A 13,161-nucleotide genomic window follows, 5' to 3' on the forward strand; every position below is an offset into this window, starting at 1 on the left:
TCACTGCTGCCCTTGACCTTGGTCATAGCAACATGTTCCTCGAGGCAGTTCTTTTCCCCGATTATCGGTCAGCGGTAGGACAATCCGGGGTGTTGAGCGTGTGCATGATGAATTGAAGTGCCACAGCAACCTCGACCGAGATAGAGGCATCATGAGCTCACCCACTCACCCACTCACTCCTGGCCGTTGGTTGCAATTGGTGGTCTCCAGCGGCTCGCTGACTCCCTGACAGCCCACAACTTACCTAAGGTAACTATCGAAATTTCAATCCTGCCATTCTCATCGTCGACCGGTACTTCTGCATTTCCTATCGATTTGGAAAGGGAGCTGTGCCATGCTAAAGTGCGATGTCCCCATTACAGTGGCCGAACTCTGCACCCCGGGTGGAATATGGCAGTACAGAGCAAGCCTAACATGACCTAAACATGACGGCAGCAGGCCCTGAGCGATGCTACCTGAAACCTCTTGGGCGTTGCGAACCGGCCACAATCCACAGACATCACAGCCCACCAGCCTGATGCAGCCTCCATGAGCCGCCCATGGCCTCCTAAAAACGTGGTATGGACTACTGACTGGTTCCAACTTAATGGTCCGGGCAGCCTATCGTCTGCCGGAGATCGAGAGACTCGAGACAGTTCTAAGTTAGGGACCCCTTGGGATGCCTAACTGGGGCTTGAAAGGGTTGTTCTGTTTCCCCGGTTGCCTGCGTTTTTCTTTCTCGAGACTGCGACAGATTGCATTGTCACCATTGCAACTGCGTCGCTGGATCCAACAACTTCCTCTCACGTAGGATGGTATAGCCCGAGTCTCTCCTCCGCATTTCATATCTCGGCATCCGACATCCCAGGGTTTAACGCGTCTCGCATTTGGCAGACCTGCTCCATCCTAAGACGCCGATATGGTACCCGCTGCCTCGACTTCAGTCCTCTCCCTCGTCCTGCTGTTAGCCCCTCGGCTCGCCTGCGCAACATGTTACTGGCAGAACAGCACCCTCGCTCCCGACGACCCATACTCGATAGCTCCAGACGACACAGCATGTTTCCCGGATCAAGACAATTCGCCTTGTTGCGGAACAGGATGGACCTGTCTCTCAGACGGAGTGTGCTATATTCGCGAGGACGGAACGGACTTTTATTACCGGGGAACGTGTACAGACCGCACCTGGGACAGTCAGCAATGTCCAGGATGGTGTTTTGCTCAGAGTAAGTCAAGATTACGTTAGGGATGCCTCGAGCCACGCTTCAGAGATGTTGGCGCTGATTCCTCATGGGGATTCTTGCCGCCTGACTGACCCCCTCATCAATGGCAAGACGTCAGGTGCTTGCGTTCGAATGGGGAGTGCTCTGGCCAGGAGTGTTGTGCATACCAGTCTAGCGCTCCCGCAAACATACCTTCTTATGCTGGCATACGAACAGTACGCTAACCTTGCTCTGTAGACTCTAACACCTCGATACCGCTTGCCAAATGCGACACCACTCAGGATTGGGTAAGTCTGCTCCCCGAAGCTGCATATCTCACTCAAGAGCCCTACAACACCCCTTCTTTGAACAATGCGAAGGCTGACCGTTATTGAATCGCAGTTTTGCTGTCCCGGAGACGCGGATTGTAGCTGCGATACCGGGAAGAATGTCGTCAAGCTAGGAGCGACTCAACCTTCCACAGTCACTGTAATCGGAAGCACAAGCTGGCCAGGCTACACCAGCACCACGACACCCTTCACAGCCAGTGACCTTGTTTCAGAAGGCACTACCACAGACACAAATACGCAAGCTGCTACCACCTCATTAGCAAGCGGCACGAACTCCGTAACGACAACAACGGGATCTCCCAGCGCTACCGGAAGTGCTGCCGCTGCCTCTGCTTCTTCGAGTACGGCGGCGGTGTCCAGTAGGTCAGGATCGAGCAACACAGGTCTCGCTGCCGGGTTGGGGGCCGGATTAGGGGCAGCTGCCGTTCTTATTGGCGTGCTTGTATTCTTTCTGCTCCGGAACCGGCGCAAGAAGAACGCTGCTAAGGTGGGATCACACTCCGGCTACGACGGCATTCCAGGCAGCAGTGCCACGATCCAAAAGTCCTTCTACTCGGACAGGCAGCCTGCTGCACCGTACACCGACAATGCTTCCATGCTTGGCGGTACACAATACAAGCCTGAGCTGGCCGGTCAAGGAGAGCACGACGTGTCTGAGATGTCTTCGGAAAGTCAAGGTCAAACCATATATAAAAACCAGCACCGAGCGGAACTTGATGCTTCATGACGCTAGGAACAGTCGAAGCGGGCGTTTATTGTGAAAATGGAGTTTGCGCAAGGTGCTTACTGCTGTGCGGGATTTAATAAGGAAGCAAATGGCACAACAGCTTCGGGGTTTCCCAGCAATGTGTCCCTTGTCCGTTTGCTTTTCATTCCAGATTCGTTGTTAATGCCGTCCGAAGCTCTCGTTGGGTGACGATTTCCAAGAAGCTCTGGCGTCTTGGCTGGTGCTGCATGCCCGGAAAGCATTGGCCACTGACCAGACCAAGAACAACCTCACGTAGTGAGTCAGCACTTACTACATTACTACGAGCTCGTACCTCTCGCCGCGTCCGGCATCACGGCCCAGATCATCCCACGCAATACCCTCCAAAGGCCATCGGGCGTTGTGTTCCGTTGCAGCCTCCAGTCATAGTACAGAGAAATGCAACTGGGAGTTCCTTTCAACTTTTCTAGTGTTCTTGAGTGATACCAATCGTTGGCATCTACTCGTGCATCGACCGAGGCGGGAAAATGCACTATTTGGGAAGCATGCATGATGTGTCAGCAAGCACCCACCATATCAATTGGCTGAGGGATCCTGGACGAGTGGTAACCTTCAAGTCCGGGTGCTCGTAAGCGTCGACTCGTTACGAACCTCGCAGGGTCACTTCGTCTTCAAACCACCTGGGACATACTGCCGACCCTCAATGGCCTCCAGTGGCTCGAAAATGATCCCAGGAGGGCCTTATGACTGGTCAGTCCTCTGCTGCCTACAGCATGGCATGATTTGGTAAGTTTTGGGTAAGACGAGCGTTGTTAGAAATTGGCTATGGCAGATATCATTGACAGAATTCCACCCTATTCTCCTCCAAGCTGAATGGTCGCCCATTCCGCTTGTCACGATTTTTGGAAGTTCTCAGCCTCTCTTGCACACTTGAACACCTAAGATCAAGACATCTGCCCAAACAACTACTCTGTCGGGCGTGATCAGTGGCGGCGAGCGAAAATCAACTCGGACTAACATCCTCCTTCGCACCTCCGGAAAGCCGCGTACAAAGACGTCTATCGTCGTGATAGCTACACTCATCAATCAACAAGACGAATTGATCTATTTTCCCTTTCGGGTCCAGGGGTACCAACCCTCTTACTACTAGTCCTTCAAGTTACAGTATTGACGTCGTGCCGTCGACACATCGAATCGGTACACCAACAAACATTTATACTAGTACTTACGTATTTCACCTCTCGGCCATCTCACTTTCTTGAAAGGTCTTTCTGCAGGACTTCCCAACAATGTCCAGCGATAGCCTCAGCACAACATCGTCCCGCTCGTCCCGCTCATCATTCCACATCGACATGCCCAGCAAACCCTACCCAGACACAGCAGCCACTCCCACTCCCACTCCCACTTCCGCCATCACCACGCCTTCGCCCAACCCGCAGAATCCCATCAGCACATCCTGGCACGCTCACCCGGCGCACCTGCCACACATCCACATCGCGACGCCGCACCCTCTGGCGGCAGCGACGCAGTATCTGGACAAGCATGTTGTCCCCGTCTTCGCCAAGCACCACCAGGAGTACGTCGTGAATCGGGACATCCGGGCCGCCAAGCGCGAGGCCCGGCAACACAGCCTGGTCGACAGTCCGATCCCGGAGCTCGACGATGACGACGACGACGGCGACAACAACCGTCACAACGTTGTCAATGCCAATAGTAGTACGGCGGCGGCAGCGGGTTTGGCCGACTTGGGACAGGGTCAGGGTCAGGGTCACGCTCACGCTCACGCTGAGGCTGCGACGTTGGACAATGATGCGTGGCAGGCTATCTTGGCCAAGCGCGAGGCCGCCAGGTTGCGCTCTGGGAGCGACATCTCGAGCGGCGAGAGTGCCTTCTCCCACGGCCCGAAGTGATGAAAGGCGGGAGGCAGAGAGGGGTCGAAGCACGATGACTCGCCTGCCACGACCCCTTACACCGGACCCACGACTGAACCTAGGGTCGGGTTTAACTTGGTTGTTGATACTTGCCCAAGTCTACGGAGTACCACCATCAAGTAATGATGAAGGCTGAAGAAGACGTCCGACAATCGCAAACTCGCGTTCAGAGTGCAGACTTTGGGGACAACGAGTCTTTCTGGATCTTTTCCAGTTATGGCATCGATATGCGATTATGAGATGGAACGAGCCAAAGATTAGTGCGAGCAGTCAAACGCAAATATTCGCGTTCCTTTCGAGACTGTGAAGGCAAGCCATGCTGCGGTTCGTCGGCAATGCCGTGTTATTGAAATTCATATATAATGAATGCATCATGAAACCAACCAAGCGCTCGGGATTCTGAGAATGTCCCCAGCCCAAAAATGAACACTTCATATCCCAATTCCTGAATACCTAGTAGTCCTGGTGAGTCTCCCAACTCCAAAGCGCCTGGCGATCTTCTGCTGTACACCCCTGGCTGGACCCATTCATAACCTCATAATATCATGTAGAGCAGTGATTTTATGCCTCCGTCTCGACGACTCTATACCCTTCGGCCAATTTCTTCGCAATATCTTCGTTCTTGTGCTGCAGCAGTGACAATGCATATGCGGTATCGTCCCATTGCCGCTTGTTTACACATCGGCCGAGTCGAGCAGCAAGCTTCTCGGCCAGGTTCTTTGCGTGCTTATCCTGCGGGTATAATGTCAGTATCTGGTCTGGTGAATATTGCCGTGTAAATACTGGAAATGCTGGGCAGGATGTTGGAGTATGAGGTCAGTTTCATCACCACCCCGAGTAACCGAATTGGGAATATGTGCTTCTTGGTTGTGCATTTGCCCACAGTTGTTCCACATCCTGGCTCCTCAGATCTTCCAGCTCTTGGATCGCCCATATAGAAAGAAAACGAACGTACCTTTTCAATGAATCCACACAAGAACTTCAGGACTCTCTTGACAGCCTCCTCTTCCATGACTCCACCATCCAAAGGACCTTCCTGGGTAAGTACGCTGAACATATCAACAAACTGATTGTACACAGCGTTGTCCTTGGTCGCTAACTCGGTGAAAAACATGCGTGCCAGGTCTGCGATCTTCTTGTCTCCATCTTCGAGACATTTGGCCATCTCACCCAATTGACCCTTCACTTTGACTTGTCCAGCTAAGATCAGGAAGGTCAACGTCATCAAGCAGGTCCGCTTGACACTCTCATCCGCATCATTCAGGCGTCTGTACAAGAAATCCGTGTTCTCGTCGATAAGGTGGTTGAAGCAAACGGCCATGTCACCTAGTGCTATCACAGCATTCGATCTGACGATGGGGTCGGTCGACCGCTCGAGAATAGTGATCAGAAGCGGTAGGTTCTTCTCGCAGTACTCGCTACTGACACACATCAGCTTCGCCAGACACAGAGTCGCTTGAGCTTGGAGCTCGCGGTCTTTATATGCTGTGTTGTTGGCGCAAATTTCCGTCACCAGGGGTCCGAAGTTTGCCAGCAAGGAATTTGGCCCATAAAGAAGCTCTCGTTCTCGGATATGAGCAATGGCTTCGGTGAAATCGTCTTCAGTTGTGCCACCAATCATGTCAAGCTCGTCCTTTTCTTCTTCTTTTTGCTTCTCAGCCAAAACTTCCTCGGCAGCCGTCTTCTTCCTGCGAACAGGCGTCGGCCCAGAAGATTTTTCTGGTGAGGGATTGTTAATAGGCTTGTTCTTTTCTTGCTCCTGTTTTCGTCGCTTGAAGTCGAGCTCACACAGTTCCAGATGAACAATCTGTTTGACCGCAATATGGCCGACTGTGAATAGCAACTCTGATAGAGCAATCGAGGGCTTCTCTTGTCCTGCCTTCGGTGCTTCCGATTGTTGTGGGTCAGATTCTGGGTTGGGTGCCTCCTCTTCGTCGTCAACATCCATGGCATCAGGCTCTGGTTCCGGACTTGGTGTCCTTGACAGCGAAGACAAGTTCTTCGTCTGTTGGAATACGAGCCTAGTCTTCTGTCTCAGGACTTCAGAGCACAAGCTGTCGGGATGATCTGACAGAATATAGATGGCTCCAATTGCTTGCTCTGCCATCCCATACCAGTCTTTGCTCGCTGAGGTGGTCAAGAGGATTGAGGCGAGCATTTGCAACACCTCGTGGTTATTGGGCATTCTCGATAGCCCCGCTGAAGCAGTCTTTTCTTGGGATTTTTTGGCAGCCGGGACCATGCGGCGGAGTGCAACACAGGTAAACTTGGCCAGAACAAAGTCCTGCCTTCCAAGCTGCCCTAAACCGATCCTCAGCATGGTGTCGATCTCTTTGATGACAACTTCGGGATTGGCAAACGCTATCATTCCGAGCACGATGATGGCACCTCTTCGCTGGGCCCTGGAGATCTCCTTGTTCACTCCGTACACCTGCCACAGCTTCGACACTACCATGTCAGAAATGTGACCGGCTTTGAACATGGTAGCCAACAGTTGTTCAAGTGAAGTCAACTCCGCCGGCGTTGCGCCAAAAGTCAAGCTGATCATGTTCCGAGCGACGAAATTTGCGGCATCATTGGGGCTGAACATGTCAGGGGCGTCGAAGAACAGGCCTCTGTAATTATCGATCAAATGGGTTTGGACTCCTTTTCCCTCGTCGCTGTTGCTTTTGGTCCATATCAGGCGTAGCATGCGTCGGATGCCCTTGCGAGCTGTTTCGACCTTGAAAGCATCAATGGTCACAAAAAAGTCCATTACATCGATGACCTCGGTCTTGTTCGGCGACGACAATAACTGGACTGCAATCTCAGAGGCATCGTGAATCACGTCGATAAATCTCAGTGCCTCCAGGTAGTATTTGCGAGTCAACTGGAGCTTGCCCAGGACTTCAGACGTCGCCGCCTCTTCTTGAGTCTTCTTGAGCGCCTCGATCTTCTTCTCCTCCGTCATCTCGTTCATTTGTTCATCGGCATTCTGGGAGTCGGGGTTCTGCGTGGCATCATCCAGAAGTGCTTCGTCGACTCTTTGTTCTCCATTGGCTGTCTGCGCCACACCAGGCGATTCTGGCGGAGGCTGCAGGGCGTCCAACTGAGCCTCGACGGCATCTAGTCGATCCACCCAATCCTTGCGCGAAAGCTGTCCGCCATGCATCACGCTGAATGGATGCGAAGCGACGAGCTTCCTCAGCAGTTTAACCGCATTTCGCCGCACATTGCTGCTTTTGTCCTGCAGACTCTGCATCGCAAGTTCTGCAGCATGTTGTCGTCGCTTCGGAAATTTCTGCTCCAAGTCACAGATTTTGGTAAAGACTTGAATGGCTTTGACTCTGCAAAAAGGAGCAGTATCCAGGAAACGTTGTTCCAAGGTGTCGAAGAAGGCATTGATCTGGATCTTGGTGGTTTCGTTCTTCTCTTCTTGCTTGCTCAGATCAGCCAGCAGATTTCCGCAGACTTCGATGACCGCACATCTCAGAGTATACGACTCGCTGTCAAGGAACTTGGCAAGCAGACCCATCTCTTTGATCACTAGTCGCGGCTCGAGTTCAGACAGCTTGATAATGAACGCTGATACCGATTTTGGGCCCTTCGTGTCGCTTTGGCTGAACTCTTTTGCTGCCAACTCTCTAAGGATTTCCGCGGACAGTTGGTGATGGTCGTATTGTTCAGCTAGAATGTGGAGGAATTCGGACATCGGCTCAGACAGATGCTCAAAATATGTCAGGTTCTGCACGATTGATGTCTGCGCTCCCAGAGCATGTCCATGGTGCTTGACAGCCACACAAAGCACCTTGAAGCAGAACATGCGGACTGCATTAATCTTCACTCTCGCCTCGCTCTCCATGATTAGGTATACGGACCTTGTGAATAGGTTGATGAAGGTGTCCCTGTCGGAAGTGGTCTGGAAGATCCTGTTCAACTTGAGCTTCATGGCTCGACACATAACATCCATGGCGCTCTGTATTTGGCCAGCTGAATCCCAAGCATCTTCCTTTGCAGCCGATTTCGATTTTGCACCTTTCCCCCCTCTTCTTGCCGGAGCTGTAGTTGACTTCTCCAGCGCTTTCGCCTCGACTCCAGAAATAGCCCATTGAAGCAGAAAGGCGTACATCTCAAGGAGTCGCTTGTGTTGGGGTATTGTCTCTTGCTCGTCATTCTCGATATCGTGATTTGCAACTTCTGCAGTATTCGAGAGGCCGGAAACGATCAGATGGAGGATCTTGCCCAGTGACTGGGTGGAAAGGGCCGAAGATTGTCTAGATGAGTGAAACAGTTCAGCATGGGAATCCTGGGATAGCTTCGTAGCAGAAAGGGAGGAAAAGGGTGCACACTTTAACAAAAACTGTAGGGTATCAAAGACCGAACTTCTTGCCAACGCTTCAGGGTTCTCTGCGATTGCGTCTATTACTGGGTCCAGCACATTGTTAACGAGGGGCGGTGTGAGACTCTCGGGATCATTCTCGCAGTCGAGCAATTCGGGGTTGGCATCTGGCGTCGGAATGGTCGCTGCATCACTGAGATACAGCTTCAGGGACTCGTTAATGTCGAACTCGATCTGGTCGTCCATGGTGTCGCTGTTTTCTGGAAGCAAGGGTGCGGTCTTGACTGAGGTGCGCACCTCTGTATTTGGTAGGGTTGGCAGAAAGGTGAAACCTCACCAGAGCGGTGTAGGTCACCGAATAATTCCTCGGTCACTGGTGGTCAAGAAGGATAAACCTCACGCACGGTGAGCGAGTCGACAACACTTGAACACATTGGTATCTCGAAATCTTAGCAACCTTGGATGCGCCCGCGTGGTAATTGGTTCAAAATTGGCGATTGTTGACATGTTCCCGATAAAGCCACCCCCACAAAAACATCAATGAAATTAAGCAGGTCCGCTAGAGGCGTCCTACGGTCTCTGCGACCAAGGGCGGCCGATATAAAGTCAACAAAGTCAACAAAGTCTCCTAGATCCTCTAGAAATTCCAAAACGCGATACAATGTCGTTCTAACGTCTGTCGACGCGTCGGAAGCTGAAGAGGAAGGAACTGTATCTTCGCGTCGTCGACCGGGTGAATTTGAGGTGCAGCGGCCCGCCGCAGGAAACTCTGCAAGTGCATGCATCCTGGGCAAGAGGCGGGGACACGAGGCCAACGATATGGGACACCCTAATATTGCCATCCACGAGGATCCAGACGAAGTTTTCCATGATGCTCCTCACTCACAGCATCTGAGGGCTAAGGGGATGGGTCAAGGACATTATGAGGACGATGACGAGTCTATGGACGGCTCCTGCTCAGAGGACTCAGAACACAGTGAAGATGAGGTCGATGAGAGTGTCATGGAGGACATGCATAAGTTGGAAGAGAGCTTCAAGGGGATTTCTCAGAAGTATAGACTCATAAATCGCATCGGCGAAGGTGAGCTGCTCCTCTCGCCTCGATGTCGCTATCCACTCACTGTCCGCAGGTACATTCTCGACTGTATACAAAGCCGAACAGCTCCCTCAACCGGACGACTTGGACGTAGAAAATGACGAAGTAGGCGACCAGTTGGATGAACAACTGCCACCATCTAAGAGGCGAAAGACAAATACTGCGAGCATACACCCACGCTGGCGACGGCGACCGCAGATTGTGGCGTTGAAGAAGATCTATGTGACATCGTCGCCGCATCGGATCCTGAACGAGTTGGAGCTTCTTCACGAATTGCGAGACTCCCCATATATTTGTCCGTTGTTGACGGCATTCAGGCACCTCGACCAGGTCGTTGCCGTGCTGCCTTACTTCAGGCACCTCGACTTCCGACTATACTATCGAGATTTTCTGGTCAACGATATGCGACACTACTTCAGAAGTCTGTTCAACGCGCTGTGGCATGTCCACAAGGCTGGGATCCTGCACCGAGATATCAAGCCCACCAACTTTCTCTACGATCACTCTAAACGACAGGGCGTCCTCGTCGATTTCGGGCTTGCTGAGCGCCAAGGCACTGATTGGCAGGCATGTTTATGCACGGAGCAAAAAGAGAAGCGGAAAGAAAAGTTTCTCAACTCTTTTGCGGTGCAAGTGCTGCAGACACAGCCTGATCTACAGTCTAACGGCTTTCCGAAGAATGACAGCCGTCCATCAAGAAGGGCGAACAGGGCTGGTACACGTGGCTTTCGTGCACCGGAAGTCCTATTGAAATGCACTTCCCAAACCACCAAGATCGACATCTGGTCCGCTGGTGTTATCCTTCTCACACTTTTAGCACGACGATTCCCGTTCTTCAACAGCGCCGACGACGTTGACGCCATGATCGAAATGGCATCTATTTTTGGTCGAAAGAAGATGCAGGGGGTGGCTGCCATGCATGGCCAATTGTTCGAAACAAACATCGAGACAATTGGGGAGCGTGGGTTTACGCTCGAGAAGATTGTTCTGTGGGCAAGTTGCCGAGAGAAAGAACATGACCAGCTCAGGGCTGGGGAAGATCAAGCCGTCGCATTCCTCCAGGGCCTTCTGGAGCTCGATCCTACCAAACGGTGGAGTGCGAAAGAAGCACTACAGCATGAGTTCTTCACGTCTCCTGTCGAAGATGAAGAGGAGCGTGCAGAGCGGGAAGCCCAGGAGACCATTGAGGAGCACGAAAGAATGAGACAACGCTAGAGCTGTCGACTTCCATTTCATTCAATCCTCGCCTGAGATGTTGAACGATGCCTCATTAGTAGATGGCAGCGTTCGAAATGGTTTATGCATTCAATGACGGAGTGGTTGAACTGTATTCTTAGCAAGCTATATACCCCTGGAGCATGGCATGGCGTGGCGGGGCATTGCAAGGCGCCCCTGACGTGAACGAACAGCATGTCTGGGTTTTGACGAGATGAGAACTTGAAATGTCTAGAATATTACAATAGGCACAATCTAATATCACTGCACACATGGCCGCTACATTTCCGGATGCAATTGCATCCAAAATCGGTGATGGGGGCGTTGAATGTTGATGTCATTGTCGACCGCCAGGCAATACGAGGGATCCAGCGCAAAAGTCGATAAGAATTTATGGAGCTGGGCAAAGCATTTTGAGCTTCGAGATATGAGTTCCAGTATCTTTAAGCTTCCGAAGAACCTCGATAAGCGCAGCAGAAACTGCTCTCCTGGGCTATAAATCATAAGTATCCAGCTAAATATGAAGTTCGAATCATCGTGAGAGCGACTCCGATAAATGATGAAAATCTCGCATGGCGCATCTTCATTTCCAAAGCTAGACATTCGAGAGGCACTTGTACTTCGGTCGACACCAGAGTATCTGCACCGGACATCAAAGCAAAACACAAACAGACAAAGCAGTACTTTGCGAAGCGCAATCCGAAGCACTTCAGGTCGAGGTGTGCATATTTCCTGCTCAGCACCTCCAACGAGCTTTCAACACCGATTCGAAGGGGTCCCATTCATAGGGTCGAGGTCAATACCAATTACAGGACTGGTATCTGCATCGAGGACAATGTCTACATCGATACCCCTGTCAGAGGAACCCAGGCGACCACCAAAACGGTTCGCACCGCTCGACCCAACCGTCCAGCATGGCAAGGACCTACCCAAGCTGAAGGGCGTTATATTCGATGTAGACGGAACACTATGGTAAGCCCGCCTTGCTTCGGTTCATTTGTCTTTGCTCAGTATAGCTAATCTTGCCTGATCGGCTATCTAGCCTCCCGCAGAACTACATGTTCCGCGAAATGCGCTCAGCTCTGGGCATCCCCAAATCCGTCGACATCATCGACCACATCCGCTCTCTGTCCAATGAACCCGATACTACCACTCCTAGTTCCACTCCTGAGGAACAGTCCACACCAGCGCCGGAGCCACGGTCACCCACGGACCCAAGTCAGCCACCATCCGAGGAGATGCTCTCGCCCACCAGCAATGACGATCCCGATCCGTCACTTACTTCACCCCAGGCGCGCGCCGTTGCCACGATCAAAGCTATCGAGCGCCGCGCCATGTCGTCCCAGCGACCCCAACCCGGACTGCAGGAATTAATGGCTTACCTTACCCGCCGCGGCGTCCGAAAGGCGCTGTGCACGCGTAATTTTCCCGCGCCAGTTCATAACTTGCTTAGCAACCACCTACCGGAGGAGGAGTTTCATCCTATTGTCACGAGGGAGACCGAGGGCATCCTGCCAAAGCCTAGTCCCGAGGGGTTATGGACGATAGCGCAGGAATGGGGATTGGATAGGGAGGCAGGTGAAGAGAGTTTGGCCTCGATTGCGATTGGTAAACAAGGTGAGGTCGATCCGCTGGAGGTGACGAAGCAGGTTCTAGGTTCGGGATTGATCATGGTCGGGGACAGTCTGGATGATATGGCGGCGGGCTATCGGGCTGGTGCAGCGACGGTGCTGTTGGTTAACGAGGAGAATGAGGCGTTGAGTAAGCATGAGTATACGGGGTTGAGTGTGCGGAGGCTGGATGAGTTGATTGATATTCTAGAAAGAGGGTTTGAGGAGACGAGATGAGTATCAATTGCATGTGGTAGCTACCAAGGTAGTACGACTTGCCTTTTTCCTATGCTGTTCGAGGAGAGCTTGAGATGGTTTCTAGTTTATGCAGCAGCGTGCGAGCGATCTCGTAAGCGATATGCTGTGATCAGAATGGTATGCGAAGCTAGACATTCGCGTGTGCTTGTCGCGCATCCGGCTTACAGAGCACGTGAATGCAGTCATACCTCTCTGACACTTGAGTTCAAGAGTGCAGCACGCTGTGCGGCACCAACATTTTCTCCTGCATGAATTTTTCATGTTTGGATAGCACGAATACCGGAGGTAGTGGGCATGGTAAGAGGCGATTCGTGGATCTCAAGAGATGCGCTGGCAATCATAAATGCAGCGTCACCCGTAAAACGAGGTCAAGGGACGAATAAGAATGGGAGAACAATCGCTGAAACTGGTCGTCACCTTATCCGTGCCGTCGCCTGTGCAACCACATTTCTTGGGGACCGTCATGCGCCCATCATGGGACTCAAAAGACTTTCGGCCG

At 52.1% G+C, this 13,161-nt stretch overlaps 5 protein-coding genes across 5 annotated transcripts; 4 read left to right on the forward strand and 1 right to left on the reverse strand.

The window, feature by feature from the left end:
• The first annotated feature begins 705 nt into the window (after positions 1–705).
• Positions 706–2,506, forward strand: PV05_01357 (uncharacterized protein). The gene is made up of 3 exons (XM_013466333.1): positions 706–1,202; positions 1,437–1,486; positions 1,581–2,506. The coding sequence occupies exons 1-3, from the start codon at positions 899–901 to the stop codon at positions 2,253–2,255; spliced, it is 1,029 nt and encodes a 342-aa protein (XP_013321787.1). The 5' UTR covers positions 706–898; the 3' UTR covers positions 2,256–2,506.
• Positions 2,507–3,523: 1,017 nt separating this feature from the next.
• Positions 3,524–4,144, forward strand: PV05_01358 (uncharacterized protein; the record flags this gene model as incomplete). Its single annotated transcript, XM_013466334.1, has 1 exon — positions 3,524–4,144. The coding sequence occupies one exon, from the start codon at positions 3,524–3,526 to the stop codon at positions 4,142–4,144; it is 621 nt and encodes a 206-aa protein (XP_013321788.1).
• A 328-nt stretch (positions 4,145–4,472) lies between these two features.
• PV05_01359 (uncharacterized protein) lies at positions 4,473–8,930 on the reverse strand. Its single transcript, XM_013466335.1, has 3 exons — positions 8,494–8,930; positions 5,121–8,418; positions 4,473–4,897 (listed from the first exon to the last, which is right to left on the reverse strand). The coding sequence occupies exons 1-3, from the start codon at positions 8,727–8,729 to the stop codon at positions 4,727–4,729; spliced, it is 3,705 nt and encodes a 1,234-aa protein (XP_013321789.1). The 5' UTR covers positions 8,730–8,930; the 3' UTR covers positions 4,473–4,726.
• Positions 8,931–9,023: 93 nt separating this feature from the next.
• Positions 9,024–11,064, forward strand: PV05_01360 (uncharacterized protein; the record flags this gene model as incomplete). Its single annotated transcript, XM_013466336.1, has 2 exons — positions 9,024–9,564; positions 9,614–11,064. The coding sequence occupies 2 exons, from the start codon at positions 9,024–9,026 to the stop codon at positions 10,792–10,794; spliced, it is 1,722 nt and encodes a 573-aa protein (XP_013321790.1). The 3' UTR covers positions 10,795–11,064.
• A 288-nt stretch (positions 11,065–11,352) lies between these two features.
• PV05_01361 (uncharacterized protein) lies at positions 11,353–12,751 on the forward strand (the record flags this gene model as incomplete). The annotated part of the gene is made up of 2 exons (XM_013466337.1): positions 11,353–11,766; positions 11,837–12,751. Coding segments are annotated over 2 exons (1,219 nt in total), but the record flags the coding sequence as incomplete, so codon positions are not given.
• Positions 12,752–13,161: the final 410 nt, after the last annotated feature.

This window comes from Exophiala xenobiotica (genome assembly GCF_000835505.1).
Source record: "Exophiala xenobiotica strain CBS 118157 unplaced genomic scaffold supercont1.1, whole genome shotgun sequence".
Taxonomy (NCBI): Eukaryota; Fungi; Ascomycota; class Eurotiomycetes; order Chaetothyriales; family Herpotrichiellaceae; genus Exophiala; species Exophiala xenobiotica.

Coding starts and splice junctions, on each gene's coding strand:
- PV05_01359 (XM_013466335.1), bottom strand. CDS start 8,729: ATGGACGACCAGATCGAGTTCGACATTAACGAGTCCCTGAAGCTGTAT. Junction 8,419..8,493: donor ACCCTACAGTTTTTGTTAAA/GTGTGCACCCTT, acceptor TCACTCATCTAG/ACAATCTTCGGCCCTTTCCA. Junction 4,898..5,120: donor TGTGTGGATTCATTGAAAAG/GTACGTTCGTTT, acceptor TTATACCCGCAG/GATAAGCACGCAAAGAACCT.
- PV05_01357 (XM_013466333.1), top strand. CDS start 899: ATGGTACCCGCTGCCTCGACTTCAGTCCTCTCCCTCGTCCTGCTGTTA. Junction 1,203..1,436: donor AGGATGGTGTTTTGCTCAGA/GTAAGTCAAGAT, acceptor CTTGCTCTGTAG/ACTCTAACACCTCGATACCG. Junction 1,487..1,580: donor GCGACACCACTCAGGATTGG/GTAAGTCTGCTC, acceptor ATTGAATCGCAG/TTTTGCTGTCCCGGAGACGC.